We start from the raw sequence: 20,168 nt of genomic DNA, 5'->3' as shown, positions 1-20,168 counted from the left end.
TTCACCAGCTTCTGGAACTATAATCTAAACCAAGAAGGGTTTTAAGTCACCAAATTATTTAATTATTGGTAGATAATTACTTATCTAAAACTTTATTTGAAAATTAAAGATTTTGTTGGGAAAACCCGCATTTTCCGAGGAAAATTTTCGTCGGAGCAGATCGGGAAAAACACGTTTCTATTCAGAATTTAATCACGGTGAATTTTTATTTGAGTGTTTTTGTTGTAAAGTTAAAATCTTCGGAGTTATAGAGCAATAATTGAAAAAAACACGATTTTCGGGCGCCATTTTGTTTATAAAAAAAGTAGCACACTATCTGAGGACTTTGCATACCTATATTATTAATATATAGGATATTATAATTCGATTCCAGCAATAAAATTGCTGGTAAATAACTTTTCCTAAAAATGGCCTATTCTCCGATAATCAGCCCAGACTACCAGCAGAAACAGGGTTGTGGCTCATGAAAAGTAGGTTATTAGTCATGAAATTCCAAATTCAATATTTCAACCTGAAATAACCAAAAATTGAAGCACTTTTCGGGGAAAACTCATCAAAAGTCTTTTCAAGTGTTTAAAAGAAGCTTTATTTTTATTTTTTATAAAAGTCTCTAGCATCAAAACTAAGTTTTGACTGTAAGTTTGACCAGTTAAAAGTGCTTATTTTGAAAAAATTTGGTTTTAAAGCAATGACAAATAGCTATTTGTATAACAAGGGAGGAAAGTGCTACTTTTCCTCCCGAGAATGAAGTTTACTGCCCGACGCGTCAGCGGAGGGCAGTAATCATTCGAGGGAGGAAAAGGCACTTTACTCCCATGTTATACATATGATTTTTCCACCTTCCTCAAATAACAAGTCATTTTTTAATTTTTAATAATTTATTTATATAACTAACTAACAAAATTTATTACATAACTAAAACTAACAAACTAGGTACAGTGTAACTATATTTTCATAACTGAATCCTAAATATGTTAATTTGTGGTTGGGCAATTATTTATATTAATATTAAATGTACAATTTTGAGCAGTTGCTATTTGAATACCACTAGTAGTGAGAGCTGGAGCCAACGTAGTTTTCGTGATATTTTCACTATCACTTTTATTATTATACACCTGGCATCCCCCGAAAGTACTCGTACTTGGCTGATTATAATCTACTTCTTCAACTTCGGTGACTCCCATAATTTGCTCCGAAATTTTTTGCTTTTTTGCAAGAGACTGTTCAATATACCCTTCAGCGATATTCGTCGACTTCCAACCTCCGTGTTGCTTTAAAGCGAGAATATCTCCTCCAGAATTTGCAAGTAAACTTGCAGAGGTTCTTCTAAAACTATGCCCGGTATAATTTGTGGCATTAGGTAGTTTTAAAAATTCTGCAATTTTCGTAGGAATTTTAGAGATAGAATTTTTTCCAACCAGTTGTTTGGAACATTTCCCTGCTCTATAACAGACAAACAAACGTGACTGATCTATTTTAGGACGTAATGATATATATTTTCTATAAATCTCAATATCATTAGGGCCATTTCCAGATGAAGCATTAATTACAAACGTTCTCTGCATATTTGTTTTAGTGTTTGGAATATTTACTATTAAAATGGAACCTTTGTCTTCGACATCTTTAGTGACCATTTTAACAAGCTCGTCACATCTACATGCTCCGGAAATTCCGAAAATGAGGAGAACCTACAAAAAAAAAAGAAAAAAAATAATAAAAAGATTTGGCGACGCTGGGATTTGAACTCGCATCTATAACGACATTTTTAACAGTGACCAGCGCACCAACTCACTGAGCTACCACGACTGACATGTCAACTTTGCGGAATTATGAATATACCCTATTTCTAATACAATATTTGCGTTTTTAGCAGGTATATTGTTTTTAATTCTTGACTGGCCAGTTGGTAGCTAAAACCAGTCCCAATAAAACACACACACTTAATTCTTGAAAATAATATCTTACCTTCATTAATAAATAATTATGATCGGGAGCGTCTAGTAGAAATTTATTTACTTCCTCTCTGGAGAAGGTTTTTGCATTGTTAGCTTTATATCCCTGGTTCTGTCTTTTCAAGAAAGCGATTACTTTTGGGTATTTAATATCCACATTTTCTTTAATTTGGAGCATGGTACGTAGCATCGAATATTTGGACCACAATGTAGAAGCTTTTAATGTAGGGGCTAATATCGAAAAATATCCCAAAATTACATTTTCTGAGTAAGTACGAATATGCTTTTCTTTGGCCCACTGCTTAAAATTTAAATACTGTTTTTCGTACCTTTCTTTGGATTTTTGGGGCAATAAAGATTGTACGGTTATATTAACTTGTTCCAAAATATCTGGTGGTGTATTATTATCTTCAAATTCACTTGAATCACTCATTTTTAAATGTTGTTTTATAATCTGTAGTTTATGTGCACTTACAAATTTCGAAAATACTAATCTAATCTGTCAATTAACTATTAACCATAGCATGCTCTAAAATTTAAAATTATAAATTCGTAAACCGGATGGTATGATTTGAAGTAAAATTAATAAAAGTAAATCAAAATAACAATTTACTGCTTTTACAATTCTGCAAAATACAGGGTGTTTTATAAATAAACGTTAAAATGTATAGATACTTACGTAATAGAAAATAGAGTATTGTATAGGGCGTCAATAAGTTATTTCATCAATGACATACCATGACGTCACTTTTACTTTTCCTCCCTAGGGAGGAAAAAATTTTTCCTCCCTAGGGAGGAAAAGTATGACTTTGCTCCCTACAATCAGGTCAGAAAAAGTACACTTTCGGTAGAGGTAGGTGGAAAAATTATTATCATCACTCTTGAGGACTAGAAAGAGTTGTTAATGAGTTGAAATGTTACCAAATTAGGAACATTCCCAGGAACTGTTAGCAACAATTATTTCTAGTCAAGTTTCACGTTGTGATTTCTCTAAAAACTAATTTTGATCACAAAAAATTGCGTAAAACGGAAATATACAATTTAATTTATTAATTTAATGATGTCGGAATATGATAACTGCGTTTAATATAATAAGTAACATTGCTGATTTTATCTAATCAAAATGAGTTCAATTAAAATGTTTACAGTCTATTTACGCTCGTATTATACCTACGCTCGAATGTTTGTCCACTTTTTCTATTCTATTTTTATTATTTAATAAATTCTGTAAAGCTGTTAAGTCAAGAAATGAACCTGAAATACGCTGATATAGTTCTTCCATTGTAAGTTTGCACATGCATGAAATTATTTGTGATTATTATTAACGATGTTACTTTCCACTCGTGTTCGTGTATTAAGATTTTTCATCACGTGTGTAATTCTGTCCAATCAGTTTATTATTATACTGGGAATAATGGAATTATACAGGGTGAGTCACCACTAACGCAACGGAAGATTACAGCGAAATGGTAAATGATTTGAAAAAAAAATTAATTAGTGGTTTGTAAGTTGATAAAATCTACATTTTAAAATTATTTTGAAATATACAGGGTAGGTGGCGGCATATCAAAGTTATATTTTTTTATTATAAAACACCCTATATTTTATTGCATTTTTTAATTGTCCGCAAAAAATAAGGTATAGTTTCATAAGGCTTCCCTATACCTATGTACAATGTACGGAGTGTTCTGAGTTATGGTGACTTTTCTTAAAATGTAAAGTTTTAAAAGAAGGCTTATTCTCAAGTTATTTAAGAAATTATAAAAAAAAATACTTTTACATCTAAATATTTGGATATTGGTTGAATGTATTTCATGATTAATTGTTACACATTACAGGGTGTTCAAAATTTACAGTTTTATTATTGGATTCTTCAATGTGTCATATGATTCTTATTTTAAAAGGAACACCATGTATATTAATAAATAATTATACTAAACACATCTACCTCTTTCGAATGGTATATGGATGTCCTATACCTAGGTGTCATAGTTTTTGCGTAATTTACAATTATTGAAATTCTAAATCTGTAAATCGATTTTAAAACAAAAGATGTAGTTAATTAATGGCATTGTATGACATTGTCATTTTATGACAGTACGGTCTTGTAATTATTTTATAATTAATGTATTCCATGATTGATTATTACACATTTATTTACAGGGTGCTCAAAATTTACAGTTTCATTATTGGATTATTTAATGTGTCATATGATGCTTATTTTAAATAAAACACCGTGTATGTTAATAAATTATTATACTAAACACCGGTTCCTCTTTCGAATGGTATAGGGATGTTCCATAACTAGGAGTCATAGTTTTTGCGTAATTTACAATTTTCTTAAACGGTAAATTGATTTTAAAAATAATATTTGTGCACTCTCGATTTTTAAACTGTATGAAATAAATGTTTGTTTACTGTATCATAATGAAATGAAAATTATGTCTATTTACTAGATCATTATTATGAAAAGTAGGTAGATTGGTCTGTATACAATACATTTAAAAAAACAGGATCTGCTCCAAAGTCTAAAGTCCATAAACGATAAGTTAAATATTTATCATAATCCTGTTCAGTCTAATATTGGTGTAGTTGAGTTTATACGGATCATAGTGGTTTCTCTAAGTATTGTAACAGTCATTTGACTGATTTACCCGAAATTTTTTTATTTACTAGTATTTGGGTTTTCCGTAACAGAAAGCAGGACATCAAGTTCTTTGACGTGATCACAAATAACTGGTTTATTTTTATTTAACTTTCCAAAATTTCTCAAAAACGTCCTTTTTGGGTGTCTTCTATCAGGATACCTACTTTTGAGCGTAAACTTTAGAAAGTAAGATACAATTTTGCAAACACTCCCCAATGCAAAGTACCATGTCTACTCTTTCGTAGATAACGTGGTTATTCATTTTTAGGAACAATTAAATTTGAATATCATACATGGATGTTTATATTTTTGATCATTACCAGACCGTACTGTCATAAAATGAGGATGTCAGACAATGATACATCTTTTGTTTTAAAATCGATTTACAGATTAAGAATTTAAATAATTGTAAATTACGCAAAAACTATTAGACCTAGGTATAGGACATCCATATACCATTCGAAACAGGTGACTTCGTTTAATATAATTAATAATTAATATACATGGTGTTCCATTTAAAATAAGCATCATATGACACATTGAATAATTCAATAATGAAACTGTAAATGTTGAACACCCAATATCCAACCATTCAACCAATATCCAACTATTTAGATGTAAAATTATTTTTTTTATAATTTCTTAAATAACTTGAGAATAAGCCTTCTTTTAAAACTTTACATTTTAAGAAAAGTCAACATAACTCAGAACACTCTGTACATAGGTATAGGGAAGCCTTATGAAACTATACCTTATTTTTTGCGGACAATTAAAAAATTCAATAAAATACAGGGGGTTCCATAAGAAAAAATATAACTTTGATACGCCGCCATTTATTGGGACACCCTGTATATTTCAAAATAATTTTAAAATGTAGATTTTATTAACTTACAAACCACCAATTAAAAAAATTTTTCAAATCTTTTACCATTTCGCTGTAATCTTCCGTCGCGTTAGTGGTGACTCACCCTGTATTGGGAATCAGTTTGAAGTATGTATTTTGTTTTTAAAAGACAAAGTTTTCAATCTAATAGCACATAAAATAACACTAAATGAAATGGTTATTCATTTTGAAAATGGTTATTCATTTTTGATTTTGTTTCTGTTTAATCACAACGAGTTTCCTAGATTTGACAACTGTCACATTTAAGCAAATGAACCTAATATACTTTTACTTCTGCACCTAATGTCAAAATTGTCACGAGCACAATACAAATCGGCAATTTTAAGCGCTCAAGTGTTCTTCGGTGAGATTATTTCATGAATATAACTGTACCTGCATATTTATAAATAATTTTAACTAATATTTTATTGATAGTTCGTCCGAACATTTACTAAACTGCGCTGTTACTTTGACAAGTTCAAAAATGTATGTCACATTAATTGTGATAAATCTCCTTATTTATTTACAAAGACTTGAATTTTGTATGTAAGTAACAATCACACGATAGTAAGAATAAATAAGAATATACAGGGTGTCCCGAAAAGATTGGTCATAAATTATACCACACATTCTGGGGTCAAAAATAGTTCGATTGAACCTAACTTACCTTAGTACAAATGTGCTCATAAAAAAAGTTACAGCCCTTTGAAGTTACAAAATGAAAATCGATTTTTTTCAATGTATCGGAAACTATCAGATGGCAGGCATTTTTATGGCAGGAACATCTTAAAACAAAATTATAGTGAAATTTTTCCACCCCATAAAAATTTTATGGGGGTTTTGTTCCCTTAAACCCCCCAAACTTTTGTGTACGTTCCAATTAATTCATTATTTTGTTACCATTAGTTAAACACAACGTTTTTAAATCTTTTTTTACCTCTTAGTACTTTGTCGATAAACCAGTTTTTATCGAGATGCGGCTTCTTTTTAATATGTTTACATAAAAATTTCATGGGGGTTTTATTCCTTTAAACCCCCCAAATGTTTGTGTACGTTCTAATTAAACTATTATTGTGGTACCATGTGGTTAAACACAGTATTTTTTAAACTATTTTGCCTCTTAGTCTTTCTTTGATAAGTCACCTTTTATCGAGATGTGGCTTGTTTTTCAAAATATACCTAAAAATGTAAATTATAAATAAATTTTCAGATTATTAACATGTCTCTATAACTGCACTTAACCATATACAAATATGTGGTGGATTCGACAAATATTCAAAATATCTCGATAAACACTGGGCTTATCGAAAAAGTACAAGAGACAAGAAAGTTTTAAAAATATTGTGTTTAACTAATGGTGCCACAAAAATAATTTAATTGGAACGTACAAAAAAGTTTGGGGGGGTTTAAGGGAACAAAACCCCCATAAAATTTTTATGGGGTGCACAAATTTCACTTTAATTTTTTTTAAGATGTTGCTACCATGAGAATGCCACATGTCCATTTTCAATAAAAAATCTCTAAGAGTTTTCGATATATGAAAAAAAATCGATTTTCATTTTGTAACTTCAAAGGGCTGTAACTTTTTTTGTGTGCACTATTGTATATAGGTAAGTGAGGTTCAATCAACCTAGTTTTGACTCCAGAATCTGTGCTATAATTTATGACCATTCTTTTCGGGACACCCTGTATAAATAGAATATAGTAAGAATATAATAGAATAAGAATAAACTTCGTTTTTTTAATGGGACACCCTGTATATTTTTACATTTTTGGATTCTACCCGATGTATTCTTTCTTAAAATATGAGGTTTTGTAATGTTATACATAGTGTGACCAACTAGCCCGAAAAATCCGGGACATGACCCGAATTACGAAGTCGTGTCCCGGCGTCCCGGACAAGGCTTCCGAGCCATCCGAATTTTCAACGTTTTGGTAAAATTCCATGTTGAAATTTTTAAGAATTCACATCATTCACTTATTCTTCTAAGAATTCACATCAAATTGAATTGATGGGACGAAAAAAAGTCGACAATTTCTAGACTGTTATACTAATACCACATCCAAAACGCATGCATTTTATATCGTCGTGTTATAGTTCTACGAAAACTCAAACTCTGGACTTTTTCCGGTTTCTGTATTGTAATTATCGTCTTCTGAAAAGACGATTTAAAAACATGAGTATCAAATAATGATAATTATATTTTAACCCCAGGGTTCAATTTACATGGAAATCCAACATCAGTTGATTTTCTAATTTTTCGTTTTTTGAGAACGATTTCCGACTTGAAAGTTGAAACGTCAAAAACAAAAAAAGTCAAAAAACAAAAATGTAATTATCATTACAACCCATTCCATCAAAAAAAATTTTGTCAACATAAAAATGTTAAATAATCAATAAAATAATGATATTAAAGTTTTATATTTAAAAAAAATGGCCCGATTTTCATTGAAAAGTCCCGGATTTTAGATAGTTTTTTTAGTCTTGTCCCGAATTCGACTAAATTGGAGTTGATCACACTAGTTATACATGGTAGTTTAAAAGATAATTACGTTTTTTTCTTGATTTCATAGCAACATTCACACCCTGTAGAATTGTAGTAGTTTGACATAAAAAAACTCTATTTATCAAATGATTTTTAAGATAGTCTATCATTGTTAAGAATTGTTAGTATAGCAATTTTCAAATTTTAGTATACAGGGTTGGTCGAAACTCGGAATGAGTATTTTCTGAGTTTCCTTAAATGGAATACCCTGTATTTTAGTAGTATAATGTATTTATATTTTATGGTACTTTTTTATTTCTTAAGCATTCCCTATACCTAACTGCTTTAGTTTGTGAGTTATTCGTGATTCAAGCCAAACATTAATAACAACAACAAATACGTGACATTTTATTAGGTTGGCCGTAAAAATATTCAATCACAAATAAGTTTTTGAAGGTGGCGCACCTTTCGGAAAAAAAATAGAGGTATAGTTTTTGTTAAATACACAAAATAAAAAAGACATGCAGCCATTCAAAAAAAGTTATCTCTCTCTCTTGTCGTTTCCCCATTACTGAGGATCGTGATTTCTTCCAATATTCCTAACAATGTTTCTCCATTGGTCTCTATCTTCAGCTGCTCTAAGAGCTTCGCAGAATGAGTTTCCAGCTGAATGCTTTATTTGGTCGGACCATCTAGTTGGTGATCGTCCTCTTGATCTTCTCCCCGGAACGTTTCCAGAAACAATTAATCTCTCGAAACTGTCGTCACCTCTGCCAAGAATTGCAGAATTCGTTGCAGACATATTGTGGACAGCCTTTTTTAAAAAAGTTGTAGGCTTTAAAAAAAGAATGTGTGTGTACTTTGTACGCACCTAAGAATTTATACTTCTATTATATGATTTCGACGAAATTAATATACTTGAAACAGTTTATTTATATTTTATTTAAATATTAAACTAATTTTAAGACTTACTACTTTTCAAAATTTTTTATTAAAACAGTACCAAAAATTAACAAAATAAAAGAATAAATCACACACAAACACATTGAAAAATGCCACAAATGATTTCTGAACAATAATTGTCGGAAAATTTTTTAACTAAATACGTATTTTCTGAAAAAAAAATATATAATAAATATACTTACAATCATAAAATGTATAAAAAAACAAAAAAGAATGTGTGTGTACTTTGTACGCACGTAAGAAGTTATACTTCTACTACGTATTATGTGATTTTTAAGACAATACCAAAAATTAAAAAAAATAAAAGAATAAAACGCACACAAACACATTGAAAAATGCCACAAAGAAAAAATGATTTCTGAACGATAATAATTGTTGGCAAAAATTTTAAATACGCATTTTCTGAAAAAAAAATTATATAACAAATATACTTACAATCATAAAATGCATAAAAAAATAAAAAAATAAAAACTTGCATCGGGAATCGAACCCGTGAATTTCGGGGCGCTTTGATTCGTAATCGAAGCCTAGATTCACTCGTCCAATTCCACATTATTTGTCATGTGGAAAAATAGGGTAACTAAACGTTTTGCTGTTTGACAGTTGTTTTGAATATAATTAAATTATGTAGTTTAAATTTTGTGGAAGAAAATATTAAAATATAACAAAACAGTAAAAAAACAATATATTAGATAAAGATTGGTAGAACTTTTGTTGGTAATCAAATTAAGTATGTAAATCAAAGCATTACATACCTACTAGATAAATAAATCTACGTCAAAAAATCATAATTTAAAAATAAAAATCGGACCTAACTTGGTATTTCTCTCTAAAATCCCCATTCTTGAGAAAATAAATGTACAGTAGAGCGTCGATTATCCGAACGACCGCTTATTCGAACTATCGACTCCCGCGTCCTGCACTCGAATACCGAGCAAGCGTTAGTAATTGACGCTTAAAATATCTTCAATATTGTATCCAAAAATAATTATGTTGTTGAAAAGACTACACTTTTTTGTTTAGTTGCTAGTTGTCATTATCAAGATATAAATAAATATGTAGGTATATAAATATGGCTTTTATTCACTTGTGGATAAATATGTATGACTATAAATATGTATCAATATATTGTAGTTCGATTATCCGAACAAATCGGTTTTCCGAACACCTATGTCCCCCAATTAGTTCGGATAATCGACGCTCTACTGTATTTCAACCTAATCCAAATGTATAATTACAATATGATTATAATAAAAACTACTTACCAAATTAGAATGAGTTTTCCTTGTCCAAAATAGTCCAAAAGTCCAAAAATATAGGTATATGAAAACTATTTAAAAAGGCAGTATAACTATTAACTAACTTTTGTTTGTTGTTTCTTTTCACACAAATTTTAAAACGCAACAACCATAAATAATCTAACTACAGCTGTGCCACAGCCGCCATATTGAATAATTTTTGACATGTCATTAGAACATCCAATCAGAACAAAGTTATAATGCGCATGCGCCGGGATCATAGGTTTTAACATATAAAAATTCACCCTCATATCGCTGGTAAAGAAGTATAACTTCAAAAATAAAAGTTTCTATTCTGGTTCGAACCCGCTTATGTTTGCGCAGTTAGTATTGGAATTCATTCATCTTACACTTCTACCCACGGAGATACCTGCATCATGTGGGAAGATCGACGAACTAAACGTTTTAAACTTTTGACAGTTCTGAATTTAACCAAATTATTTTGATTTTTGTAGAATATTGAAGTATTAAAATACAACAAAACATAGAGTAAGAAAACAATATATTAGGTGAATATTGACAGAAATTTTGATGGTAATCAAATTATGTAAATCAAAGCATTACATGCTATTTTGATAGGTTCATTTTAAATTTTCCATATAAGTAGGTACCTATGTAATTTTATTAGGATACTGAAACATTTACAATTATTACGTACCTGTCGCTTTTAAAAACTATTTATAAAGTCACTACAATAATTATAAACATGCTTTTTTCTCTGCCATCACAACAATAAAAACTAATATACACAACATTTTTGTATCCATAATCTCCATATTGAACAATTATTGACAGATGATTTTAACACCCAATACGATCCCGTATAACGTTTGAGCGACTAAATATACTGTCATATATAACAATAATTATTGACTAATATACTGTCGGTGTGCGCATGCGCCAGGTAATGTAAAAATTCACCCTCTTACCTAAAGAAGTATTAACTTCAAAAATCATTTTTAAGTTATGTAAGCCCAACCTAGGACTCTAAAAAATAGACACTATGTAGAAGCATGAACTATGGGTGTGGATTTTTAGAATATTTTAAATTGATTGCATCCCGCCTAAGAAAAATAAATATAAAAAAATGAAATTTTTGGTGGTGGGGGAAGGGTGGAAGGTTAACATTGCGCTGAACATCAAGAACGAAAAAAAAAATGAAAAAAAAATTTAATTCTGGTAGTGACGGCATTTTGCCCTCATCTCTACATTGCCACTCTGTATCTGATTATCACATTTCACGCGAAATATACAGGGTAGCGAGAAAGTATGGAAACACGGTAATTTCTCGGAAACCGCTTGAACGATTGTTATAAATTTTGGTGGGCAAGGGTATTCTAATACGGCCGATTTTATAGTGGTAATTACACTGTTGTCAAATCTTCCGTTTTTCTGGAAATCTAATGCACTTTCTTATTTTAAATGGAACACCCTGTATATTTTTTGCGTTTTAAAGTCCTTAAGAAATACTGATTGTTTTTCATGTTATGTTCCCTATACCTAAATGCCATAATTTTGGAGTTATTGCTACATTTATTAAAAAAAAAATTTAACAAATTATACAAATTTATTTTTTTGGACCGGGTAGATATTATTTTAGGTTCTTTGGGTCATTAGGAACAAAAAAGGTCTTATGGAATTTTCCTCAAAAGTTAATCGTTTCCGAGTTAAAAACAATTTAAAACTGAAAAAATCGAAAAATGACGATTTTCTGGGTTCAATAACATAAGTAAAAAATATTATTTTTTAAACTATGAAGTGCCTAAATTCAAGTTGAAACTTTATTTTATCAAATGCCGATAAGTGATTTGGCCTTATTTCATTCTAAAACATTATTTTTTAGTTGTTAATGCAGCCCGATAGCCCGTCTTCATTAACAATTAAAAAAAAACAATGTTTTAGAATAAAATATGCCAAAAATTGTTATAGGAATCTGATAGAAAAAGGTTTGAGCTTGAATTTAGGTACTTCGTAATTTTAAAAATGATTTTTTACTTGTGTTTTTGAACCTTGAAAATCGTAATTTTTCGATTTTTTTCAGTTTTAAATTGTTTATAACTCGAAAACGATCAACTTTTGAGGAAAATTGCATAAGACCTTTTTTGTTCCCAATGACCCAAAGAACCTAAAATAATATCTACCCGGTCCAAAAAAATTAATTTGTATAATTTGTTAAAAAAAAAAATTTTTAATAAATGTAGCAATAACTCCGAAATTATGGCATTTAGGTATAGGGAACATAACATGAAAAATAATCAGTATTTCTTCAAAACGCAAAAAATATACAGGGTGTTCTATTTGAAATAAGAAAGTTCATTAGATTTCCAGAAAAACGAAAGATTTGACAACAGTGTAATTACCACTATAATATCGGCCGCATTTGGACACCCGTACCCACCAAAATTTATAAAAATCGTTCGAGCGGTTTCCGAGAAATTACCGTGTTTCCATACTTTCTCGCTACCCTGTATATGCTAGAGAGAAAAAAGAAAATAATGTTTATGTCAAAATGCCTGGTTTCTTAGCTCCATCAATATTAATATTGACAATTTTAAAAAGGTAACCGGCTTTGTTATTTAAATTGCATCCGGAGGCTGCATATAATTGCGGCAAATTACCAGTGAACTGTGTCCTATCTAGTTCTACCATTACTATTTCATTATTACACAAATCCGTCGTAGCGAAATGCCTACCACTAATCGTTTTTCTTGTTGCATATTTTTCTTTAATATCTATCTCGTTACGCCGATCTCTGGAATTCTTCCAATAATACTCCGTAACTCGGACTCTCTTATCTGTATAAAACGAGTTATTTATATTTCTTAACTAAATCGCTGCTTCGACTTTCTACAAAATGATTTATTTTTGAATTCGGTTCGAAATGTTTGTATGTTGTATGCCGTATGCGAGTTTCCGTCTACGAACTCTAGTTGGAGTCGTGCTGTTTAAAATTTTATTGTGATGTTAAGAAAATTTTATTGCCATCAAATCTTTCATATAAAATATTAAACGTAGGAGCTGCGGATATATACAATCTCCATGATAATGCTATAAGATGAATTTATTTCAAATTTATACATAATATGTACTCGTATATTCTCTTCAAAATACATAGGTCTGGATCCCGCGTATGAAAAAAAAGTTGATTAATAGCAAGCTGAAAATTTGTTAATAGCTTAAGGGTGTCTAGTCGGATAAACTTTGATATTTGGGAACACTGGAACAGGGGCAGTTTTAATTGTGGAACAGGTTAAAAATTTGGAACGGTCACACCACGAAAACGGTACATTTATTTTGTCCGACAGAACAGACTTAAACTGTCCGAACAGAGATTAAACTCTCATGCAAAAATCAGACTGCTATTTATCACCTGTCATAATTCCTGTCATTTGACATATTCTACATGTTCCACTCATTAAGACGCCCATTTGGTGATAAATAGCAGTCTGATTTTTGCATGAGAGTTTAATCTCTGCTCGGAGAGTTTATGTCTGTTCTGTCGGACAAAATACATGTGCCGTTTTCGTGGTCTGACCGTTCCAAATTTTTAACCTGTTCCACAATTAAAACTTCCCCTGTTCCAGTGTTCCCATATATCAAAGTTTGTCCAACTAGACACCCTTAAGCTATTAACAAATTTTCAGCTTGCTATTAATCAACTTTTTTTTCATACGCGGGATCCAGACCTAACACTTGATTCTATCGGTAAATGGCTACTTACGTGTTTTTCATTATTATACAGATTTCTGAACACTAATGATTAGTCCAAGTAATAAAGCTTGAAATAGGACAAAACCTCGCAATTTTTACAGAATGGATCGATTTGCATGAAATTTTTGAATTAAGTTTGCCTTACACTTTAGTTCAAAATCTATATTGTGCTGACGGGCGCTTTTTATTTTTTAAGGGTGAAAACTACCCCTTATTGCTAGAACTTATAAAAAAGCTTAAAAAGGGTGAGATTATACAGGGTGTAACAAAAATACAGGTCATAAATTAAATCAACATATTCTGGGACCAAAAATAGTTCGAATGAATAACCTAACTTACCTTAGTACAAATATGCACACAAAAAAAGTTATAGCCCTTTGAAATTACAAAATGAAAATCGATTTTTTCGAATATATCGAAAACTATTAGAGATTTTTTATTGAAAATGGATATGTGGCATTCTTATGGCAGGAGCATCTTAAAGAAAAATTATAGTGAAATTTGTGCTCCCCATAAAAATTTTATGGGGGTTTTGTTCCCTTAAACCCCCCCCCCCCAAACTTTTCTGTACGTTCCAATTAAATTATTATTGTAGTACCATTAGTTAAATTCACTATTTTTAAAACTTTTTTGGCTCTTAGTATTTTTTCGATAAGGCAGTTTTTATCGAGTTGCGGCTTCTTTTCTAATATGTTTACATAAAAATTGTATGGGGGTTTTGTTCCTTTAAACCCCCCAAATGTTTGTGTACGCTCCAATTAAACTATTACTGCGATACCATTAGTTAAACAAAATGTTTTTAAAACTTTTTTGCCTCTTTGTATTTTTTCGAGAAGGCAACTTTTATCGAGATATGACTTCTTTTTTAATACGGTTCAAAATATACCTAAAAATGTAAATCATACATAAATTTTTATATTATTACCAAGTCTCCATAATCGTACTTAACCATATACAAATATGTGGTGGATTTGACAAATATTCAAAATATCTCGATAAAAACTGACTTTTCGAAAAAGTACTAAGAGCCAAAAAAGTATTAAAAATATTTTGTTTAAGTAATGGTACTACAATAATAATTTAATTGGAACGTACACAACAGTTTGGGGGGGCTTAAAGGAACTAAACCCCCATAAAATTTTTATAGGGTGTCCAAATTTCACTATAATTTTTTCTAAGATGCTACTGTCATAAGAATGCCGTATGTCCATTTTCAATAAAAAATCTTTAATAGTTTTCGATATATTGGAAAAAATCGATTTTCATTTTGTAACTTCAAAGGGTTGTAACTTTTTTTATATACACATTTGTACTAAGGTAAGTTAGGTTCAATCAAACTATTTTTGGTCCCAGAATATGTGATTAAATTTATGACCTGTATTTTCGTTACACCCTGTATAATGATTATGATTATTTAATACTCTAACTATATTTATTGACTATTTCAACCCTTTAAAAGTTCAGTTTTAAGGGTGCAAACTACCCCTAATTGCTCAAATTTGCTTAAAATTGCTGAAAAAATGCTTAAGGAGGATAAAATTTGATTCGGATGATTTATGTAATAATGGTTTGATATCCTTAATATAATTTCTGCCCTTTAAAATTTATTTTTTAATTATTAATATTAAATCCTTTTAAGTGCCCCAGTCGCAAAAAGGGGTGACTTTGAAAGAGTTGGTAAAGGTGGCTTTTGCATGTTAATATAAGTTTTAATTAATTTTTGCTGTAGAAAAATTTTTTGCAAACTAATTTCTTGAGAATTAAATAATCTACAATTTCGTATTGAAATATTTTTTCGTATCTCTGATGCTAATCTTTCTATCATGAAGAAAAGTGCATATTTTACCAAACTACAAAAATTCGTTATTCGCATTTAACTCCATTTTTTTGAAACTAATTCTAAGCCGGTAAAACTTCTAGAATCTATTAATGATATATAAATAAAGAAGACCAGATAAGGTCAATGACTAATTTTAATTAGGGTGATAATTAGGGGGCTTTTTCCGATCTCTTTTCCGTTGAAATAAATAGGGACTGACATTCTTTTCATTATAAATCACTTAATTTTGAGCTAGAGACTTTTTTTATATTTCTAGAGATAGATCTTTTTAAATACTTTAAATTAGTTTGTATAAGTTTTCCTCAAAAAATGCATAGTTTTTCCGTCTTTTGACTTTGAAACTACAATATTTAGCATATGACAAAGAAGAGCTAACATATAATAAAGTATAGATCGATTACTATTGGTCATAAAGAAAATTTAAAAACCGTTTTGTTTATTTTTTCAAAGAGTATATTTTTGTTAAGTAAAGCTGTTTTGATAAATCAAAAACTTTTTGAGTTATTAGCAGAAAACTGATAAAAAAAAACATTGATTTTTTCGATATAAATTTAACACTTTCGATAGCGAATAAATCGAAAACTGTTAATTTTATCAAAAAAATGTATAGAACATTTTTTGCTTAGAATTAATGTTTTTAGCAACTTTTGTGGTCAAAATATAATAAAAAATTTCCACCTCCGAGATGGGGCGGCAACCACCCCCATGGTAGAAGCGCCTTTCGGCATCATATAGATTTTGATCCTTGGACTATCCACTAGTTATTCTCAAATTTTCAAGAAAATCGATCCATTCTGTAAAAATTGTGAGGTGAAAACTTCGGTTCCTGTTCCTGGCCTATGCAAATCTGGAGGCTTTTGCGATGTGAATCTACCGACGAATGTTATGTACTAACGTCTCCAACGTTGTAGGTTCCAACATTGGTCGTATTTTTAGCAGTATGGTCTGCAAATTCCATTTGCGCTTGGCAATATGTAATTGTTGTTGCGATCTATTGTTATTGACTCTATACAGTCGTTCCTCTTCCTATCTGATAGTCCTATACATACCTATCATTACCCTTTCTGTTGTGGCCAGTTTGTTCATATTTGCCTTAGCTAGGATTTAGGTGACCCCGACACATACAAAACAATCCATATATTAATAAGAAGGAAAATTAGAGAAGCGAAAGAAAAAGAAGCAATGGAGAGATGCCAAGAAATTGAGATTCTACAATCAAAGTACGATAGTCACAATGTACATAGGAAAGTTAAAGAACTCACAGGTGGACTAAGACGGAGACAGAGAGGAAATCTAACTGATTCTGACGGAAACATCATACTAGATCAACAGAGTAAAATTAGAACGTGGAAAAAATATCTAGAAAAACTATTTGAAGACCAAAGAGATAACACCTTTGAGCTAGAAGAAGAGGTAAATGATGGACCAAGAATATTACAGCAGGAAGTTTATTCTGCAATAACACAGCTAAGAGATGGCAAAGCGGCAGGTCCCGATAATATACAAGCAGAACTACTCAAACTACTGATGGACAACGAATCAATAGCAATAATCACAAAGATATTCAACAACATAATATACAACTCTGGACAAATACCAACAGAATGGCTGAAGTCTGAGTTTATTGCACTTCCAAAAAAACCAGGAGCCAAAAAGTGCGAAGAATACCGTACGATAAGCCTGATGAGTCATCTCCTAAAATTGTTCCTAAAGGTAATCCATACGAGAATTTACAAGCTATGTGAAAGTCAAATTTCGCCCAACCAGTTCGGGTTCATAAATGCTGTTGGTACGAGAGAGGCTTTGTTTTCAATACAAGTCTTATTCCAGAGATGCAGAGACGTAAATTGCGACGTATACGCATGTCTGGTTGATTACGAGAAGGCGTTTGATCGAGTACAACACGCCAAGATGATGCAAATACTCAAAGAAGCAGGAATTAACAACCAAGATCTGAAAATAATTAGAAATCTTTACTGGAATCAGACTGCAAACCTCAGAGTTGACGGTGAACTCACCGAATATGTCAAAATCATGCGTGGAGTGAGGCAAGGCTGCATTTTGTCCCCCCTAATTTTTAATCTTTACTCTGAAAGAATATTTATCGAAGCTTTGCACGAAACTGAAAAAGGTATTCTACTAAACGGGTACCGGCTAAATAATATCAGGGATGCAGATGACACCATAGTATTTGCGGACAACCTAGAAGACTTACAAGTCCTCATGGACAAAATCACGTATTACAGTCAACAATATGGACTCAATATAAACGTAAAGAAAACAAAGCTTATGATCGTCAGCAAGAAAAAGATAACAGAAGGGACAACCAAACCCGTGTAGAAAGAGTGAGGCACTACAACTACCTCGGCACCATAATAAATGAAGAATGGACCAATAACCAAGAAATAAGAGCGCGCATCGGAAAAGCTAGATCAATCTTCAACCGTATGGGGGCGTTTTTCAAGAGCCACAACCTTTCTCTTGGTATAAAAGTAAGAATGCTGAGATGTTACGTCTTCTTTGTCCTTTTTTATGGTGTTGAATCATGGACCTTGAACGAGGATATGTGCCGAAAATTGGAAGCATTTGAGATGTGGCTATATCGGAGAATTCTTAAAATCCCATGGACTGATCGGGTCACAAATGAGGTTCTTCGAAGAATGGGGAAGAACCGAGAAGTACTAACCACCATCAAATCTTGAAAGTTGGAATACTTTGGACACATTATGCGAAATGAATCCAGATATGTCCTCCTACAAGCCATCCTGCAAGGAAAAATATTTGGAAAGCGAGGTCCAGGAAGAAGAATATCCTGGTTAAAGAACCTCAGAACCTGGTTCAACACAACATCTGTGCAGCTTTTCCGCGTTGCTGCAGATAAAGTGAAGATTGTCATGATGATCGCCAACATTCGTCACGGATAGGCACATCAAGAAGAAGGATTTAGGTTTGACATCTATATGTCATGATAGGAAGGTTACACTGGTTGAACACTTTGCTTCTCAAGTATTGTGGTATTTTGCGGTTCTCATCACTGAGTTTGCCAAATCCAAAAGTGTACAAAGGAGTCATCTACTTGCATGGCCATAAACGAAAACGATATAATAATATCGTTTTCTGTCCTATGCGCTACTCGAAATGTGCAAAAGTTTACTTCAGTGGTTCCCAACCTTTTATGTCTGGCGACCCACCTTCTGATGTTTTTTCATATTCGCGGCCCATCCCTCACCTCCTTCGGTGTAAGCCCGACACATTTGGACCAATTAGTTCCATTTTCGCGAATAAAACTATCCAATGAATCGAAAAAGTCTTGGCCAGTTGTAGTGGTGTGTAGTGTGTGGCAAAATAACATATCTTCTTCAGCTGATCCATTGAAACTAAACCTTACTATGCATAACAAATTAACTTTGTCAGCAATATATGTACTTTCGTCTAATTGTAAAGAATAAAAGTCCTTTTCTTTCATACCAGATATTAAACTTTCCTGTACGTTAACAGACATTTTCTTGATTCGACGTTTCACTGTAGTGTTGGATAGGGGTATTTCACATAGCTGTTGATCTGCTTTTTCGTCAAACAGAAGTGGTGAAATTATTTCTGGTCCGGGAAAAATGAGGTTATCGCCTGCTGTGGGCGAAGTGCTATTTTTTGCTATTACCAAAAACAGCTGGTAAAAGGCCATGGTAATTTTATTTATTACTTTGTCCCGACGCCACATTCTCCATATTTCCGACTGAGTCGAAATCAGTTCTTTGAAAAAATATAAAGGTTTATTTGAGGTTTTTAGATGTTTAGTTGAAATGTAGTTGAAATGAAGTCATGAAGGCTTCAACTTTTGAAAGGTTTAGCTAAGGTTTCGAAACAAAGGGGTACATTTGTGTATAGGTTCTTCTTCCGTACCTATGAATGTGAAACCGTATTGAAGGTATTCAGGACAATATTTTCGTAACATTTTCTTCCTTTTCTTAACATTTGAAAATACTGGAGGTACTTTAGCGTTATTGCTAGAAGATGGACGAATAAGATCACCTTCGACAGTAGATTGCAGTTTTCTCTTAACACAAGACCCACTTTCAGCCAGTTTTCCATCGTTATATAGCATAAAAAGTAGTGAAAACTTTAAAAAACTACTTTTAAACGAAAACAATGCTAGAAAGAGTATTAAGCCACGGTCGTATGTTATTACTCGGGCAAATACTAGAGAGTCAGACTCAGACTGAGAACAAAAACCGAGTGTTTGGGTCCGAGGAAGAGAGCGCCTGGGAGAAAACCGTTATGTACGCTACTCAGCTACTGTAGGAGCTACGCCGCGACCCACCTGAAATCCGCCGGCGACCCACTAGTGGGTCGCGACCCACCGGTTGGGAAACGCTGGTTTACTTACATCT

General features: G+C 31.8%; 2 protein-coding genes across 13 annotated transcripts in view; one reads left to right on the top strand and one right to left on the bottom strand.

Annotated features, from left to right (window-relative positions):
• The window catches only part of LOC114325175 (protein daughterless), a 551,617-nt gene that overhangs the window by 194,407 nt on the left and 337,042 nt on the right, over positions 1–20,168 (top strand). The window lies entirely within an intron of this gene.
• On the bottom strand, positions 952–2,503 carry LOC126892541 (uncharacterized). Its single transcript, XM_050662102.1, has 2 exons — positions 1,966–2,503; positions 952–1,688 (listed from the first exon to the last, which is right to left on the bottom strand). The coding sequence occupies exons 1-2, from the start codon at positions 2,383–2,385 to the stop codon at positions 975–977; spliced, it is 1,134 nt and encodes a 377-aa protein (XP_050518059.1). The 5' UTR covers positions 2,386–2,503; the 3' UTR covers positions 952–974.

The sequence above is a fragment of the Diabrotica virgifera genome, chromosome 9 (assembly GCF_917563875.1).
Source record: "Diabrotica virgifera virgifera chromosome 9, PGI_DIABVI_V3a".
In the NCBI taxonomy this organism is placed as follows: domain Eukaryota; kingdom Metazoa; phylum Arthropoda; class Insecta; order Coleoptera; family Chrysomelidae; genus Diabrotica; species Diabrotica virgifera.
The sequence above is the reverse complement of the archived record's forward strand: the minus strand, read 5'-3'. Positions and strand labels throughout refer to the sequence as shown.

What these genes read in the sequence shown, in the direction of transcription:
- LOC126892541 (XM_050662102.1), bottom strand. Translation starts at nt 2,385, where the DNA reads ATGAGTGATTCAAGTGAATTTGAAGATAATAATACACCACCAGATATT. An exon ending in ATAATTATTTATTAATGAAG is followed by an intron (nt 1,689 to 1,965) that starts GTAAGATATTAT and finishes TTTTTTTTGTAG; the next exon opens with GTTCTCCTCATTTTCGGAAT.